General features: G+C 37.7%; 1 protein-coding gene across 2 annotated transcripts; it reads left to right on the top strand.

Annotated features, from left to right (window-relative positions):
• Nucleotides 1–366: 366 nt before the first annotated feature.
• Nucleotides 367–15,477, top strand: LOC122649705 (protein LURP-one-related 5-like). Of its 2 annotated transcripts, XM_043842947.1 has the most exons (4): nucleotides 367–380; nucleotides 1,951–1,953; nucleotides 14,667–14,896; nucleotides 15,028–15,477. In XM_043842947.1, the coding sequence occupies exons 3-4, from the start codon at nucleotides 14,672–14,674 to the stop codon at nucleotides 15,451–15,453; spliced, it is 651 nt and encodes a 216-aa protein (XP_043698882.1). In that variant the 5' UTR covers nucleotides 367–380; nucleotides 1,951–1,953; nucleotides 14,667–14,671; the 3' UTR covers nucleotides 15,454–15,477. The 2 variants fall into 2 exon arrangements, with proteins under 2 accessions (XP_043698882.1, XP_043698881.1); XM_043842946.1 differs by lacking the exons at nucleotides 367–380; nucleotides 1,951–1,953 and having other exon boundaries at nucleotides 14,645–14,896.
• The last annotated feature ends 4,413 nt before the right edge of the window (nucleotides 15,478–19,890 follow it).

Here is a 19,890-nt window from a genome sequence, read left to right as displayed (position 1 = left end):
TACCATATCTTGGGTAAGAATAAGAAGACGAAGAAAAAATGGTTTCAAATTGAAATCAACAACTGAACATTCCTTATTCTCTTTCTCTCCTTCAAACATGCAGTTCAGTCTGATCGATCTATGTAAAACCAACCAGAATTGATTGTGTTATATTCCCTACGGCATAGCAGAAACCAACTAGAATTTGTGTAACCCATCATATTCCAACCATGGCCACTTATATCTATTATGAGAATTTAAGGATGAAAAGCAGCAGAATTTGGATCAATAGACCTAAAAAAACCTGAACCATTGTGTTAACAGCGTCTCAACCAAGTTTATTCCAGCATCATCGCATTGAAGATAATAGTGGTGGTTTTTCTTAAATGAAGAAAAAAAGTGTTCATCACACTCTAGAAGATGAGCAAAGAACTTATCACACTCGAATCAGAGAAGAGGAAGGGATTCATCATCACAGGACTCATTACACTCAAATCAGTTCACCAATGTAGAGTGGTGAACAAAGGCTTCCAAAACATGGCAAATATGGAGAAGAGGACGGTACTTACAGAGAAGAGACTGGCCGGCCGCCGCTGCGACCAACTGGAACAGAGAGGTAGAAGAGGAAGGGGGCAGGGTCTCGATACCTTTAGATGAAGACTCACCGGCCGCTGCTGCAATCCATTGGGAACGGAGACGGAGAAGAAGAGGGGACCAGGGGCTACGTTCCAAAACCTGAGAAAACCGGAGAAGTTATTCGGTTTGGATTTTGGAACGAAATCGGGCAGGGGGCTCGCTCAATAGCCAATACGCAATACCCCTTGGATTTCGTTTTTTTTTTTTTTATGGTTTTTTTCAAATGTCCCCTGAAAATGGCCAAACGTAAGAATGTCCCCCTGAACTGTCACTAATTTCAATTGCATCCCTGCTTTTCAAACTACCAGTATGGTCTCTCCGGTTAGTCAGAGACGTTATGTTATAATGGATCCCAATTTTTTAACATTGTTGGACCATTCTGCCCCTTGGTAGGATAGAATGACAAAAAAACCCTTATTTAAAAATTAAAAAAAAAACCTGCAACAAAGCAAAACAACAAATCAAAAAGGAAGGAAACTTTTTACCAATAAAAACTTAGAGGGTATATATAGTTAATTTGAAAGACTTGAGCAGAATAAACTCAGCATTAATTGGGTTTGCTTAGTTGTATAATTAATGAATAATTATTTTTAAAGGAATATTTTAGTATAATCATATCTGGTTTTTTTTTTTTTTTGGTAAGACATATCTGGTTATATTGATAAACCATAAAATATGAACCGAATACAAAAAAAAAACAATACATATGATGTCCTTGAATCTGTCCCCTCTATAATACGAAGAAGACCACGATCCCCTTAGATGTACATAGGAAGACAATTCAATTGTGATTATACTAAGCAAAACCAATTTCTAAATTATAAATGTAAGAATTACTGTTGAAGTGGGTTTTCTCATATATTTATAACTTGTAAATTGGTTACAAACTATAAGAGGTTACAGAGGATAAAGGTGGCAGTGCATGGTCTTACAATGGATAAGAATAACAAAGAGTTTTATAGGAAACAGGTTAGTTGGTCACTAGCTTGATAGAGTCATGTTCTATCCTGTTAGGTGACTAGCTCAGATGGTTGATGTGTCTGTTATACACCCCCTCAAGCGCAACTGAGGGTTGATCACAATAAGCTTGGAGCGAAGAGACCCAAACTGTGTAATAGGAAGAGGTTGGTCATAACATTTTCAATTTGATCTTGGGTAGGAATGAACCGAACATCAAGCAGCTTCTTGGTGATCTGGTCACGAATGAAATGATAAATCAATTTCGACATGTTTCGTTTGCGCATGAAAGACGGGATTAGCTGCAAGGTAAGTAGCCCCAATGTTATCACACCAGATTATTGGCGAATGAGAAGGAGAGTAGCCAAGTTCCCGAAGTATGTATTGCAGCTAGAGCAGTTTAGAAGCAGTGTTCGCAACACCTTTGCTCAGATTCTATACTGGAGCGAGCCACCGTAGGCTGCTTCTTGGAACTCCAGGAGATAAGGTTCAGGCCAAGAACGATACATAACCTACTGGTGGACTTCCTATCATTCGGGCAACTTGCCCAATCAGCAACAGTGAATGCAGTGAGTAGAGGAGAGTGAGCGGGTTTGAGTTGAATCCCATTGTGTAGAGTACCCTTAATGTAGTGAAGAATGCGCTTCATAAATAACCAGAGATCGATTGTCGGGCTACGCATAAACTGACAGACCTTACTGAGAAAGCCAAATCAGGTATGGCGAGAGTAAGGTACTAAAGTGCACCACCGTACGTACTCCGCTACAAAATAATATCGGATAGTGGTTGGCAGGAGGATTTGAAGAACTTTACAGTGGATGGAGCCATAGGAGTAGAGCATGGCTTTACATCAAGCATATTAGTGCATTGAAGAAGAATGGCTGCAAATTTCGACTACGTGAGATGCAAACTCTGAGAGGACCGATGAGTTTCAATGCCCAAAAAATAGCTCAATGTGCCAAGGTCCTTAATGGCAAACTCTTGAACAAGAGTGCTAATAAGAGTTGTAACCAACTTAGAATCACTGCTTGTAACAATGATAACATCCACATAGATGAGAATAAGTAAGATTTGAGTGGATGCACGTTGAATAAACATGGAGGAATCAGCCTTGGACATGACGAATCTAAGAGATAGAATATAGGTGCTAAGCTGATAATACCAAGACCGAGGGACCTGCTTAAGACCATAGAGTGCCTTGCAGAGATGACATACATGATGGGAATGACGAGGATCAACGTATCCTTGAGGTTGCCGCATAAAAACTTGTTCAGTAAGGTTGCTATGAAGGAAGGCATTCTAAACATCAAGCTGACGTAAAGTCTAGTTAAATGAAACTGCAAGAGGTAGGACTACTCTGATAGTGGCAAGTTTGATGACAGGACTAAAAGTTTCTTCATCATCCAAGCCAACTTGTTGTGTAAAACCTTTGGTCACCAAGCGGGTCTTTTAATGCTCAACTGTGCCATCAGCTTTAGTTTTAATATGATAAACCCACTTGTAGTTCACCAAGTTCATGGACAGATGATAGGGGACAAATTTCCAAGTGCCATTACGAAGTAAGGCATTAAATTAAATGGCCAAGCGAGTGTCTTTACTGGAAAAGGTAAAACATGTAGTTTTGTCAATTACTGTGGTGTTGAAACAAGCGCGGACCAGATGTTTGGTAGCCATGAGGACCTTTGGTTTATGGATGTTATTCTTGAGACGAGTAATCATATGATGGGTTGGTGAAAGCGGGGAAGGTGGTGGAGATGGAGCCGGGGAGCTCAGTGGAGTAGGAGAGGGCTGGGAAGATAACTTGGGTAAGGGGGAAGGAAGGGGAGCTGGCACCCCCTGAGTGGAAGCAGGTGGTGATGGTTGTGCCCCCTGAAGTGGAACTGGCGGTGAAGAAAATGGACCAAGTATAACCAATGGAGGAGGGATGGGGTAAGGTTGGAGATAGTGTAAACAGGATGTCAAAGGGAAAGTAAGATTCGTTGAAAATAACATGGAGGGAAATGTATACCCGTCCAGTCTGGCGATCAAGACAATGGTACCCACGGTGATGAGGAGAGTAGCTAAGAAAGACACATTGTTGGAGCGATCCTCCAACTTATATGCTGACTGTAGGGGCGTAACCATGGGTAACAAGCACACCCAAAGGTACGCAAGTGCAAGTAGTTAAGCGGGCGACCAAATAACCTTTCATAAGGTGTGACATTATTGAGAACCAACATGGGCATTCTATTAATTAAAAACACAATAGTGAGAAACACCTCATCCCAATAAGAGCGCCGAACTAGAGCCCTGGTGAGCATAGTCAAGCCGGATTCTTCAACATGCTAGTGTTTGCGCTCAGCCCGGCCATTTTGGGCTTGAGTATGGGGGCAAGACAGGCACTACAGTATACCATGTTGAGCTAAGAAATGGTGAAAAATATGATACTCACGTCTATCATCAGGTTGTAAAGCTTTGATTTTACAACCAAAAAAATTTTCCACCTGCGTTTTGAATCTAATAAAAGTAGAGAGAGCCTTGGACTTCACAGTTAGTCGAAACAACCATGTATATCAACTAAATGCATCAATAAAACATATAAAATAACAAAATCATGAAATAGAGGGGATGTGAGAGGGCCCCATAAGTCCGTATAGATCAGCTCCAATGGCTGAGTACAATAATTTAACGATGACAAAAATGACAAACACTGAGACTTGCCTAATTGGCAAGATTTACAAAGTTGGGTGGACGATGAAGCCGCAATAGGTAATGAATGCTTGGAAATGACAGAAGAGACAACTTTAGCAGCAGGATTGCCAAATCGGTCATGCCAGATAGAAATGGAAGCATGTTCACCAACATGAGCTTGAGGATGATCATCAGAAGGGGTGGTATGAGCATCCTGAAGCTGATATAAACCCCCTTTTATTCTGGCCTCGAAGGAGTATATTCCCCGAATATCGATCCTTAAAATAACAAATGTGGGATGAAATTCAAACACAACGTCATTATGCTTAGTAAACTTGGAAACAGAAAGAAGGTTATTTGTGATATGGGGAACATGATAAATATTGTACAAATCAAATGTAGATGTACGAGAGTGCAACTTGAAAGAACCAACATGAGAGATATCCAAACTTGTACCATTGGCTATGCGAACATGGTTTGTACTAGTGTATTCGGAACGAGTGTTAAGATTGGCCATATCATATGTCAGGTGATGTGTCGCCCCAAAGTCAGGGTACCAATAGGGGTCGGTTACCATAGGTGGAGCAGCACTGTGACAAGCCGGTTGATGAGAAGAGTAAGGTTTACGAGACGAAGGTGCCACACATATGGAAAAAATTTTGCTGCTACGCCCATAGTAGGAATGTTCCTGCTACAAGGCTAGCAGCCAAGGAAATAGAATAATTCACTTCCCCTTTGGGTTTATAAATACCCTCCTAAGTTTTAGTATTTTCTAAAATATCCTTTAAGATCCCATTTCCTTGGCTGCCAGCCTTGTAGCAGGAACATTCCCAAAATTTCGTTCCACACATATGGCCTGAGAGGGAGCATGTTGGCCGTGAGACTACTATATATGGAGTGGGAGGGTGGTAACTAGGGTTGAACCGTTGATAGCATTGTAGGGCCGAATGCCCTAACTTGTTGTACACTTGGCAGGTTAAATGAGGTCGTTGATCAGTAGGTGCATAGGTGGAGCGACCACGACCAAAACCTTTTTCGCGAGGGCAACCACGACCACAACGTGATGAATACATGAAGTATGTATGATTATCAGAAGAGCGGGCAACATTATTGGCCATTATAGAAGCATCAAAATTGGGAATAGACTGGTTAGTAGAAGTACGGATCGATGCATGGTGGAAGAAGGAGATCGAGGGTGAAGAACCATGCATCAACGAATTTGAGATATCCATGGAGGCGTAAAAGAGGGAGGAACTGGGCACGCCAGAGGAGGTAGTTGCTGCGATCAAGTTTGATTTTGTAAGATGTGAGAGATATTACCCAACGCAAAAGGGGTGGTCATGGTGGAAGGTGCAGCGGTTGAGTGAGAGGAAGGAGTGGTAGTTGTCATAACAGAGAAAACAAAAAAAGGTGATTAGTGATATTCGCAGGGAGGCTGTGATACCATGTAAGAATTATTGTTGAAGTGGGTTTTCTCACACCATCGTCATCGTATATATGTGAGTTTCCCATAACTTGTAAATTGGTTACAAACTGTAAGAAGTTAGAGATCAAGGATAAAGCTAGGCAGCAATACTGCATGGTGTTACAATGGATAAGAATAACAAAAAGTTTTACAGGAAACAGGTTAGCTTGATGGAATCATCGTGTTCTGTCTAGTTAGGTGACTCAGATGGCTGACGTGTCCTGTTAACAAAAATGTTAAGGTCATATCTCTAGATTAAAATGGTTCCACTTGAAAGACGATATATATATTGGATTGATGTTTATGTAACAAGAAAAAGGAGGGCATGTAAAAGATCTAACTTAATAGTCTCACCTCCCCTTTATGTGTTCATACCCACATTCCACAACACTCCACACAACAAGTTAAAGGATTTAGACTTGAGAGAGAGAGAGAGAGAGAGAGAGAGAGAGAGAGAGAGAGAGAGATGCCCTTCTTTAGTGTGTGGTGGGACTAACCCCTACTATTTCTCTTCCTTGAGGCCTTGGACAGATCTTGGTACGTGGGTCCATTACTATCTTGACTGATGCGGCAGTTTCATCTTGGCCAAATGCTAGGGGGATAGGATGTTGTTTACTAGATCCTATGAGATGTCTCAAATTGCTGATTTTGGTGTTAGAAAGTAATATGACATTGATTGGATACAATTATTATTTAGACTTCAGATATTTGGTAGATAAATAAACCCTACTTGTTATAGCTAACATGAATATTTCCATTGGCTAACCTACCAAACACAATGTATGATGTGAAAAATAATGGGTCAATATGGGACCATTTGCATATAACCTTCTTCTTTATTGTCTAATTTTTGTTTCTTTTTGTTGTCAAATAAAAGAGGAGTTCTATTCTTTGTTGCAAAATTTTTTCTTTTGGGTAAGATTCTTTGCGGCAAAGTTGAAGGTACTTATTCACTTTAGGAAGAAGACATGGGAGAAACTGACAATAATTTGGAAGCCTTCATGTTAAGAAGGAAAATGAGTTGAAAGGAAAGAACATGAACTCTCTCTCTCTCTCTCTCTCTCTCTCTCTCATATTATGTTTATTTGATCTTTCATCAAAACTCATTTGTTTTGAGTTTGAAAAAAAAAAAAAATTATTCTCAGGGGATTGAATAAGATAATAGGAAATTTTGTATATGATGCCATTAATTAAAATTTTAGTTATGGTGTATAATACCATTTATTTTCTCTACGGTACAAAAAATTACATTGTACATGTACAAAGGAAGAATTTCATCTGGTTACACTCTCAGCATATATTTAACCAACTATGGTTACCTAGAGCAAAACACCAAAAAATTAATTAAAGGAAGGGAACTTTTACCAACCAAAACTCAAAGAGTATATATGCTTAACTTGAAAGATTTGAGCAGAATAAACTCAACATCAATTGGGTTTGGTTGGTTGTATCCTTCTAAAGTCTAGATAAGAATACGAAAATTAATAAATAAATAGTTTTAAAATAATATTTTTAATATAATCATACCTGGTTATATTGAGACTGTAACCATATAATATGGACCAAATAAGATTTTAAAATAAAAAATAATATATACATATGATGCAATTGAATCTGTCCCCTCTACAATACGGAGAAGTCCACGAGCCCCTTAGATGTAAATAGGAAGACAATTCAACTATAATTATACTAAGCAAAATCTATTTCTAAATCATAAAAATGTTAAGGTCATGTCTTTGGATTTAAAGGCCTCCACTTGAAAGACAACTTGTTGGATTGATGTTTATGTAACAAGACAAAGGAAAGGACATTTAAAAGAGCTAACTTAATGGTCTCACCTCTCCTTTATGTGTTCATACCCACATTCCACAACACTCCACAAAACAAGTTAAAGGGTTTAGACTTTATAGAGAGCTATAATGCAATACTCTCGAGGGCTCTACGAGCACCTATCTCAGGTGAAGTATGCATCAGATTTCATTATGAGAGAGAGAGAGAGAGACTTCTACTGTGTGTGATGGGACTAACGCCTACTATTTTTTTTCCCTGAGGCGTTGGACAAATCTTGGTGGGTCCTTGGTAAAATGCTATGAGGATAAGATGTTGTATTCTAGATACTATAAGATGTCTCAAATTGATTGCTATTAATCATATGCATGGTTTTAGTGCACGGTATCGGAATGGATATCTGTAACATGTAAAATCGATATGATATCGATATGGTATCGACTTGGATTGACTGTATCGGATAAAATTATTTTTGAATTTCTTAAAAAAAAAATGATTTTTCTAACTATTTTATCCCTTATCCGTATCGTGCTATCGATATAATATCGATATGATATCAATATCGGTGACTAGCAAAATCGGTACATCATACCGATACTTAAAACTATGATCATATGGTTGTCTTGCCTACTATTGAAGAGGCCTTTGCTGTTAGATTGACCTTGATATCTGCTCATCACTTTGGTTTGACAGAGGTAACTGTGTTCTCTAGGGCTCTAATTCGGCTACCACCTACCCTAGGCTGGGTTTTTTGGGAAACTTCTTTCCCTAAAGATCTATTACATATTGTACAATAGTTTTGGACAAATGTGAAATAAATAAATTCTCCCTCCCCCTTATCTTAAGGGGTTAGGGGTCTTTACACCACCCCCCCCCCCCCCCCCAAAAAAAAAAAAAAAAATCTTCTCAAGCTTTCCTGGCTGGGGAATTTGAGCTTCTCCACGTAATTTTAGAGGGTGAGGTGTACTACTTAGTCACTTGTGAGGAGCCTGACCCGCTACCGCCATTAGGACAAAGTGATTCAACGTTCCAAGCCAATCAGGTGGAACATATAGGCATCTAAGGGTATGCCAGCCCTGGCCTACTGCTTTATTAAGGCTGCATGCATAACTCTTTGCATTATTGTGATATTTGTCTGATTGATTGGTAGGATAAGTCCATTGCCGTATTTTTATTTGGGCCCATCTTTCTTTTTAAAGAAATAGAAAATTTTATCCTCAATTTGGTAATTAGGTCTGGGTCAATACTAGGGTGGGTGGGGTCACTTTTTTGTACGGTTGAACCAGTTTTAGATTGGTTCATTTTCTTTTAAGGTTAGCCGACCTTAGGATGCCATGTTAGTGTCAGAAGTCGGTGAGAATGAACTGGGTAACACCCGCATAGTATCCGACTGACCCGGACGGGGCAAACAACACCCATATGTCACAATTAGGTAGTGTTGCAATTCTGCAAGGAAACTATATCCCTCATTGCACGGTAATATGGAAATTTCCATCACCAACGGGACTCTTACCAAACAGGAAAACACTTTCCTAATAAACTCTATCAAAAGATTTTCTACCAAGAAGGAATGCTCAATGAACGCGTAGCTTTTTGAGTTGCAATGTAAGGAGAAATGAGAGAAGAAAGGTCAATTTGGGTGGTTTGCTCACCCTTTTACTTTTATTGGATAATGGAAGAAACGTTTGGTCATGTTCATACTCCATAGCTATAGCTACCTCACCGGTTTACTTTGATTTTTTGATTTTTTTATTTTTTTAAGAAACTTCCCATTAGGTCTAACAAAGTTTCTTAAGCTTTTAATCTTTAGCTACGGACGGTGACAATTGTTTCCTTCATGGCCCTTCTACTTGACTTTGATATATTTGGTCATGTTCTGCACCACCAGTTCTGTCTCTCTTCCCAGCCAGTGGAACTGCCGACAATATAATGCTTCACAAATCATAGTATCAATGCCAGCCCTTCGACCGGCCTTTGGTTTGTTTTTTTTGTTTCTTGGCCTTGGAGTTTGTTTTGTCTTGTATCCTAGGGTGCAGAAGTACCTTGGCATTATGGCCATGCTTTCTTATTATTGTGAAATAATGGATGATGTGTAGAGGGTATGAGCGAACACTGAGAGTTTATTATCGACTTCGTACTATATGAGGGACAGAGCATTTATAATCCTAAATATGTGTACTTTTTCTACACCAATGGTGCAAGAAAATTTTCTGCTACAATATATGCTTCATTCTACTCTCTTCCATAAGCAATGTGGGACAAAAGAATTCTCACTTCTATTTTTCACTATAAATAATATCGGAAAAATAATGTGTTCAAATCTTGTAAGAGACACACAACCAAAAAACCTATTAAAAAGAAAATAGAATTATTTAGAAACTTCATTTATAACAAATACCCCTCATATCTGGCCTAAGCCCCCCTTGGGCTGGCTTGCTTTAAATTGCGATGGATCGATACATGGTGCATTAGGTGGCTACGGTGCAATCGCGTGCAATGCCTCGGGTGATCCTATCCTTGCTCTTGCGGGTGCAACTGTAGAGGACAATATTCTTCAGATGGAACTCCTGGCTATAAAAAAAGGTCTATTAAAGGCGAGAGACCTAAACCAATACTCTCACATCCAAGTGCGCTTTGATTCCTCTGCGGCTATTCAGATTTTAACGAGTTAATGCGCAACCCCATGGGCAGTTCTTAGCACAGTAGGGGAAATCTTGGACCTACGCGATTGCTTCAGCAGCTGTGTGTTCATGCACCATGTCCGTGAGACCAACCATTGCACCGATTTCTTGGCCGGCTTCCTCCAATCTTGCCAGGAACTCCACTTATGTATAGACAGCCTCCCCGCAGCCCTCACCACTATGATAAGGGAGGATGCTCGCGGGAAGAAGTTCTATAGATTGTAAATACCCTTATTCTTTATTTTAATATAAATTTCTCCTTATTCCAAAAAAAAAAAACAACGCTTACCTGCTCTCTCCCCATCCACCACCCTCCATCCCCCCCCCCAAAAAAAAAAAGAAGAAGAAGAAGAAGAAAGGGAGTTTAAATAGAGGGCAAGTACACGAGAGTGATAAAAATTTTCAAAAAAAAAAAAAAATTGCCTAGACCTACTAGATTAGAAAAAGAATTCTAAAACAAGTATGTTGACTTCGTTTTACACTTATTTTTCTTGTAAACCTACTTGTTTTTAATTTTTTTTTTAATGTAACTATCTGAGTAGATCTAGGAAATTCCCCCCTCCCCTAAAAAAAAGGGGATGTATTTTTTTGAATCAAAGAGAGGGGGGGGGGGTTGTATGGGGATTTTCATCTTCTCTAGTGCGGTGCACCGTCCAGTGCACTTTTAAAGTGTATTGGACGATACACCTTACTTATGCATTGAATTTTTAAAGGTGCATAAGTGAGGTGCATTGGGCGATGCACCACACTTGAGAGGATAAAAATTTCACGTATGGGATATATATATAGATGGAGAGAATCAAAGATTTCTCCGGATTCTGATACGATTTTAAAACCCTGACCTCCCTCCAGAGCGACTTTGTAAAATGATTATAGAAGCCAATAATTCTGAAAGGTTTATTAGATTGTTCATTTTCTTCTTGGATGTTCTGTAGAAAGGATTATTTTAAGCTTTGAGTGGTAGAATCAGATGCTATTTAGAGTTAAGAACCTCCAAAAGCCCAAATCAGATTAAAAGATTTAAGACCATATCGGTCCTCTTTATTCAAACTGTAAAAATTAACCAGCTCTATCTTTAGTTTGCTTTAAATATTTCAGTTTTTGTTAGTATAAATCAAATTTAAAATAGGCCCCAAAAAAAAAAAAAATCTAATCCAACAAGATTAGAAAAAAATTAAAGACTACACTATTTTTTGCAAGATTGAAAGATGATATGCCAATCTTGACGGTATAAATATCTAAAAAGTGTTCTATATATACTGGATACGTACTTCAAATCTTGAAACATTAAAAACCGTGTTTTCCCTTGTATTTTCAATCATTTATTCTTTTATAGTGAAGTTTCTTTATTCCATTAGATTTTTAAAATCTTGTTTTGCCACTTGGTCAACTATGCTTTTCGGTTTTATTTGTGGCATTTTTGGTACATTCATCCAAAAAAAAAAACTATGCTTTTCATATAACTTTATATATGGGCCAATCCCTTGGGTTCACCTGTCCGCAAAATTTCAGCTCTATTTAATCAAGTAGATATTTGTGTCAATCCAAATAAATTCGCTATAAATTAAACTGAGATGGATCAAACATCAAACCAGAATCCGAAAAATATTTGACCACTTTGAGTTTGAGGCAAAGTTTGTCAAAACACGCTGTAAGCTCATATTTTTTTTCATCGCATTCAAATTATAAATCATTTTCAATATGTTGTATAGAACAAAACCTCTTTTTTTTACTGGTCCAGCATAGGAACTAAGGTTAAAATCGGAACTGAACCAAATTTAAGTACTGATATATTATAGTTTATTAATATAGTTTAATACTAATATATTATAGTATATTAAGACGATAGAATTCTGATATATTCAAGAATAAAAAACAAATTGTGTATGAACTATGAACTAGGAACCGAATAAGGATCAGAACTGAACCGAAACTAAGCAAGTTTAGTATGAGTATCACTTTTCAGAACCAAAGTAAGACTTGGTCTGAATGTGGATTACACCAACACTCCCTGAATAGGTTTAATTTTTAACTATTTATAGCTTAGCATTACCAATTTTGAAACCAAAACAAACAGCCTATCTGTAGAAATACTGATGATGATATCCTCTCAATCAAATCTATTCTTGAACTCTTCTCTGATCTTACTGGCCAAGAAATTAATTTCTTCAAGAGTGAAGTTCTTTTCAGCAAAAACATTGAAATAGATAGGAGAAGAAGAAGAATCTGCTCTATTCTCAAAATGAAGGAAATGAGTCCTGATTCTCTGTACCTTGGAACCAAACCCTTTCATAACAGATCGAAGGTTAAGGACTTAGATTTCATTGTTCAAAGAGTCCAAACCAAATTGAGTACTTGGTAAGCAAATTGCCTTTCGTATGCAGGTAGGTGAATTCTGATCCAATGTGTTCTAGCCTCCACTCCCTCTTTCTTAATGTCATGTTTTCTCTGTCCTCAAAAAACTTGTCAGTCATTAGATTCTATCTACCTAAAATTTTGGAACAATGACTCTGCAAATAAGAAAAAGCTCATCTTATCGGGTGGGATAAGATTTGTACCCCTACCACACATGGAGGTTTGGGAATACGCAAATCTTCTACCCACAATAAAGCTTTAATCCTAAAGCTTGGATGGAGATTAATCACTGAGGAATCCTCTCTTTGGGCAAAGGTCCTAAAATCCAAGTACTTCTCAAGAACCTCTATTTTCAATCCTAATGTGGGAAGGAAGAAGGGATCATGGGTCTGGAACAACATCACCTCCATCTTACCTGATCCAAAGAAAATTGTGTGGAAAAAGATTGGAAATGGTCGAAATACATACTGCTGGTATGATCCGTGGATCCCTGCCATCCCTAATCACTGTTTACCAAATGATATTTATGACAATTCAATATGCATGGTAAGTGATCTTATTTCTAATCAAAATTGGAATTCAATGTCTCTTATGCACTTTTTTTCCTAATAGTTTTAATTATGAGATTTCAAAAGTGCATATTTCAAATTCTGAAGACATCTGGAGATGCTCCCTAACAACATCTGGCAGCTTCTCCACTCGACATGCAACCATTTTTTTAACTTCGCCATTACAAAATAGGCCCTTACTTTCCAATTATTGGCGCTTTTTTCTGGAAACTTAATATACATATGAAATTTAAGATGTTTTTTTGGCGTGTTTTAAATGCAGGTTTACCTGTCAAGGCCACTCTCTCAAAATGGATATCGATTGAACCTACATGTGTTTTCTGTGGTGTTCGTGATGAATCCCACTGGCATCTCTTTCTATCTTGTGAATGGACTACGCGTATCTGGGCCTGTGGACCCCTCGGATTGAGAACAGAGCACCTAAGCAGCTCTTGTATGACATAACTTTGTGCCTCACTTTTTTAATCTAAAACCCTGGATAAACCAACTGCCATATGATTTTTCGTTGTTGTTACAATAACATGTTATTTCATTTGGCATGTAAGAAACAAAGTAATTCGTGGTCTAGCTACGGCTGACCCCCGTCTAGTTCTTTTAAACATTTCTAGATGGATTTCAGATTTAAACTTAACTCCTCTAGAGATAAATCCTAACTTGGTTGATCCAATTACATGTACACAAAATGAATTACTCATTACTTCTCGATCTAACCATGAAATGCAATTACCTGTCTTATGTTGCGCATGTCTTTTTGAACCTTCCATAGGACTAATAGGTTGGGCTTATTGCTTTTTGTTTGATAGACAAAGTGTTTTAACATTTACAGGATTTTCTTGTTCGACCAACAAAATGAAGACTGAGCTATATGGAATCTTGCAGGGGTGAAAACACGCTTTGAAGGATAAAATATACCTCAAAGAAATCTGGATAAATAACCATGGTCTACATGGTCTTTTGACTCCGCAAGGGTATATGTGTATTCTCATGAATCTACTTCCCTCCTCTCTTGAACTTGCCAAACTAATCTCTAATTTTTCACCTGTAAATATAAGGTAGAAAAACAATCATTAGTTTAGAACTTCTATTCCGCCTTTTATGTATGATGTAAATTTTCTATTCCTTTTTTAGGTTTTATATTTTATATTTTCATCAAAAAAAAAAAAAAAAAACCCAAACAAACAGCCTATTGTAATTTTTGGCCGTTTAAAGTTTTAAGTCAAAATAGGAAAAGACCGACATAGGAAAAGACCGACATAGTGATAGTGGTGTCGGATATTTTCGGGGTAAAATTAGTATTCTAGAGGGGAAAGAAAAAGAAAAACACAAGAGAAACGCATGTAAAATTGCACGCCTAGAAGGGTTTAAGGAAGAAGGGGGGGAAAGAAAATTCTGAGGGGGGTGTTGCGCGGATCTCAAGTATTAATAACGGCCACATATTGCGCAAATTCACAGAAGTCGCACTCTCTCACTCTCCTGTAACGTCTCTTATCCCGTTTTCCGTCTTCCTCATCTCTTTCTTCTATCGGTCTAATCAGTTTGAAGGAGAATTAACGAGAAAGAGTTCAGAAACCATGAAAGGAGAGGTGGTCGTGGAGGAATGCTTCTGCTTCGAGGAAGAGACGCAATTAACGGTCCTCAAGACCTCTCTGTTCTTCGCCGGTGATGGTTTCTCCGTCTACGATGCCAAAGGAGATGTTCTCTTCCGTGTTGACTCATACGGTCCCGAAACCCGTCACAAAGACGAACTCGTTCTCATGAACGCCGCAGGGAAATGCCTCCTCACCGTCCGCAGAAAGGTTTATTTAATTTTTTTTTTGAAATTAGGGTTTTCGTTAAATTTGGAGAGGATGAGATTTACTTACCAATTCTGAAAATTATTGTCCATTAACAAATGCATTTGCATTTTTATTTTTGGATTGGGAATCAGAGACCGAGTCTTCACCAACGATGGGAAGGATTCTTGGGAGAGAGATGCGATGGAATGAAACCAATCTTCAGCGTAAAAAGATCGTCGATCATCGGACGGTCGAGCGTTACGGTTGAACTTTACGGGAATCCCGGTGAGGAGTACCAGATCGAAGGTTCGTTCCCACAGCGATGTTGCAGATTCTACAACACCACTTCTCCGAACGAATCGAAGGAACCGGTGGCGGAGATCCGAAGGAAAGTTGACGCATCAACCCACGTAGTACTTGGGAAGGACGTATTCTCACTCTGCGTCAAGCCTGGCTTCGACAGTGCTTTCGCCATGGGATTAGTACTTGTTCTTGATCAGATCGACGGTGAATACGCCGATGATGGTGACGTGGCGGACCCCACCAGCCCTGAGCCTGATGATGTACCATCTTCCTAACATATCCCTTTTAAACGATTGATGATGATAGTGTTGCTTCTGTATTTGGTCGGTGGTTTTACGGAATATCTTCACCATTTGTTGTCCTCATCTCTCTGTTTTGTACCTCCGTCCCAATATTCCTTTTTTTTATTTTAATTTATTTTTTTTTTTTTTTGTAATTTTGCTTTTAACTTATTAGAAGACTAGAGTGGTAGGTAGTTAGTAACATATGTTTAGCACATATCTCTAGATGGGTTATGTATTAATAATTACCAGAAAAGGATAAATACTATCTGTTTTTTAACAATATTATTACTTTATTAGGTACATTTTTCGTCTTTTTAATCCATTTGTGGAAAGGGGAGAAAGATAACTTAACTAGTGGACCCACAAAATCTTCTTACGAATGAGGGACGATGATAATTTTTTTTTTCAGTGTTACTTACTATTAGGCAAACTATGGAAAATAAGACTGTTTAGCTTGTGTTTCTGGCCCACAAAAATTAGTTTCGGCCTCTTCTCCAACGAGGAATCCACTCAATGAGTGTCCAATAAAGAATTATCCCCGTGGATGTGTGTCAGCCAATCAGTCCTATCATTAGATGCCTCATTGGATACTCCTAATGCGACGAACTCATTGGAGAGGAGTTGGATCCCATAAATTATGTGTGTGAAGGTATAAAAACTTGAGGTCAGAAATGAGATGGAATTGAATTTGATCGAAAACCTAGAAATTGCCACTGATTTGTAAATATTTGTGATTTGAAGTTTTTTATTCCAAAAACAAATAGATGTTGCTCAAATTAGTAAGTTTCACTGATTTCTTTCTCTAATTTTAATGAGAAAGCAAAATGCAAAATACTAGATGTGCAAGCTTGAAGCTAGAAGGTGAGCCACAGATATTGCAAGTATATTCTATATTAAGTTTAGACAAATCAAATAACAAAATTTTTCTAAAGGCCAATATATGTGATGTTGTGGATCCAACCATTTCACTAAATTATTGCAGTCAATCCAAACTTCTATCTTCTGACATGTCAATTTCATTACATTTTATAATCTTTGTTGCATCTCCCTTGTTTCTGCTTCTTGAGCATATCTTGATACACCGAAATCCATAAAAGGGAAGGTCAATATAAACAGATTGTTAATTATTAAGAGTAAGGCCCAACTAGTCTTTCCCATCACAAATCATAATAGGATGATTCTCGATGAATATTTATTGGTATTAGGTCAAAAATAAACAATCCTTCCTAAGATGATGTAGACGAGTCAACATGAGAGATAGTATGTAATTTAGCCACCCAACTTGTGATTTAATGTAAGATATTTAGTCGGTTAAGAGGGGGTATTAAGAAATGTTGTTTGATTGCGAATCATCCATAGAAAAAATAACAAGTTGTAGCCACAATAGACAAAATAATATACTTCTAGGATTTGGTCATGGATGAGTTATTTAGCAAAGTCTCAAGAAGAGTTACTTTGGAATGCGATTGAAGGCATTCAGTACGTAAACCTCAATGGCCCTACAACTCGATAGGCTTAGAGATATGATAAGACAAAAACAAATATCAATCAGATTAATATCATTATGACACAAAGCACACCAAGGGTTACGATGCAAAATATGAGACAATCACATCCTAATTTTAATTCCTCAATAGTTTCAAGCTTGATATATATCAAAGCATAAGGTAAAAAGAAGCTAAAAATGATGAGGATTGAGTTTCTTTTCACACGTGCGATGAAAATAGAACCTCTTAATATATAGGAACTACCCTTCTAATTCGATTTAGAAAAAATATTTCAAACTTTCGTAAATAAATGGTGAGAGTTAATAATGACATTTACTATTTTAAGAATTAAATTAAAAAATAAATTCGCTATGGATTTAGAAATTCTCTCTTCACCTTAGGTGGCAAAACACGATATGATTCTTCTCATACGTAAACCTAAGCCGACCTAATAGAACCCACCTTATGCCCCCCCACTTTGTGTAGTCCATCCGGTCGACTCAAGGGCATACGAGATGGTTCTTGTAAGTGAATCTGAACAGCGCTTTTTTTTTTTTTTGTTTAGTAATTGGGAGCTTTACATATATAGTTGATAGAAGAGGGGGGGGGGATCGAACCAGGGAGGGGATAAGATACCAGCCAAGAGACTCGAACTCGAGACCTCTTGGTGAACATGGGCATGAAACGCACCATGGCTCACCAACTGAACTAAGCTGGTAACTTCTTTTTTTTATTTTTTTTTGGTAAAAACCTGAACCGCACTCGTGTGTTTAGATTATTTAGTAAGTGTGCTCTTGTCATGGACTTAAAAATCTCTGTCCCCAGTCCCCATCACCTTTTGCTTTTGAAGGAAAGATGAAAAGAGAGTGTCGGCCAAAACGCAGTGCCACTGTGCCAGGATTGGCCATAGCGTAGGTGAATGTTTCAACTTCCAAAGCCAGGTGAATTTGCTTCTTTTGTGGGAAGGGTATTTGTGCTCTTACTCCTTGGCTAGGTGGGATGGGAATATGGGATTCGATGGGCTGGGGTAACCGGCCCATAAAAAGGTGTGGGATCTTCTTTATTTAGTAGTGTTCACTTTTAACACATTATTCCCCCACTGTTACCATCCTATACGGCTGACGTCATTGTATTTGAGTTTAACACACGCTAACTACTAAATAAATCATGCTTTAGTTTAACGGTTACTCACCCTAATCAATAGGGTAGCTCAACTTAACACCGGTCTTTGAAGTTTAAACATAATTAAATTGTCAACCCAATTTACTTAAAGGTAAAGGGTTCTTTGAGCAACCGGTATAGGGGAATACACCAATGAGGAGAACCGAAACGGTTTCACAAATAAGGGTAGAGAGCTTGGTTTTCCCTTACCAAAATTAGATATGGACCCCTACAGATCTAGGTAGATTTAGAATGGAATATTTTGATTCTGAATTTTTTTTCTGTCTGGAAAAAATGTTCAAGAGGGAGATCCTTTACAATCTATATAGCCGACCAAAGAATTAAATAATGATCCTTGGATTTTTCTTTGTAAGTATCACGCTAAGTAGTTAACCATTATCTAAATAATAAGGTAGATCAATCACAGTAAAGAGTTCACCAAGGATTAGATCATATGGTCCTTCTAGCATCTCTCTCTTTTTTAGAGTATATCAATATATTTTGTAGGGTATATATACTTTTTTCTCTAGGGTATATATACCATTGCCTAGTGTAAACTCATCTTTGGGAAAAGTATAAAAAAAAATGGAGAATATATACTAAGGGAGAAAGAATGCTACCTGGCTGCATGCAATGTTCTGCCCCTATGCTCAGACATAAGGGCGGGCGAAATGATCACCATGCTCCCAAGGAAAGATGGAATTTTTTTGAGGGGTGTGACGTTCATTTCACCCACCCCTGTGTCGTGTCTAGGCGCAAGGGCAACGCACTGCCCATGCCTGGGTAGCATTCTCTTTCTCATGTACTAAATATGATAACTAAACTTCACTTATTAGAAAAAAATATTAGTGATATTTTAGATGAATAATAAAATATAATAATTATATTTAATAGTAAATGTGTTGTTGAGTGACTTACACAATCATTCTTAGTAATGATTACCATTTTTATTTTTTTTGTTGATTCTAAATTTTAATTCTCTTATAATCTAACAAGACGCAGTTGAATGAAAGCCAGTCATAATAATAGGATGTCAATTGTAATGACACATTTTAAAAACTTTCTTGGAAGAAAGAAATTGGATTCAAAATGGTGTTGGAATGACTCGTTACATCTTGGTTTTAATTTATTTTCTAATTAATTTTGTATAATTCTTTATATTTCTTTTCTTTAATTTCTTCCTTCCTATCATCCTACATGTATTATAAGAAAAAAGTATATTGACGCACAATATATGTATATGTATATGTATATGCCACGTGATCATGCAATTTAGTTCCTGCAACTACCCAAGTGCTTCTACATTGATGGATCACGTACACAAAAGTCTCTTCATCAGATATTAGGCATTTTATGTTCCAAATCAACTTTGCAATTCCAATTGACTAAAAAGTCTCTTTAAAAAAGTGGTCATGCATTCATAACCATGTGCATCAAATTTATTATGACATATGTTATGGTTGCTAAACATTGTTTTGTCTCATAGATTTGATTAATGTATCAAGTTTTCCTTAAGCGATGATGAATGAAGTAGGAATTTCTTCGCCAATGACCATCATTGAACTTGGATAGGTGCGATGGAACAATGATGAAGGGTAAGTCACAAGATATACAAAAAGATGATTAATGGTAATTGACTTTTCACCTATTAATTTAAGTGGTGATTTGCTTGAAATAACTACTTCAAGCATACAAAAAGATGAATCATGGAATCGACTTTTGAATTGCTTATGTACCACTTTTATGTGGGGTGCACACTACTTAATGGGAGTGGGGTGAG

Source organism: Telopea speciosissima, chromosome 2 (assembly GCF_018873765.1).
Source record: "Telopea speciosissima isolate NSW1024214 ecotype Mountain lineage chromosome 2, Tspe_v1, whole genome shotgun sequence".
In the NCBI taxonomy this organism is placed as follows: Eukaryota; Viridiplantae; Streptophyta; class Magnoliopsida; order Proteales; family Proteaceae; genus Telopea; species Telopea speciosissima.
The sequence above is the reverse complement of the archived record's forward strand: the minus strand, read 5'-3'. Positions and strand labels throughout refer to the sequence as shown.

Bases quoted from the DNA above. Each gene is read 5' to 3' on its own strand.
- LOC122649705 (XM_043842947.1), top strand. From the start codon at position 14,672: ATGAAAGGAGAGGTGGTCGTGGAGGAATGCTTCTGCTTCGAGGAAGAG. The intron at 14,897-15,027 runs GTTTATTTAATT...ATTGGGAATCAG, and splicing joins TCCTCACCGTCCGCAGAAAG to AGACCGAGTCTTCACCAACG.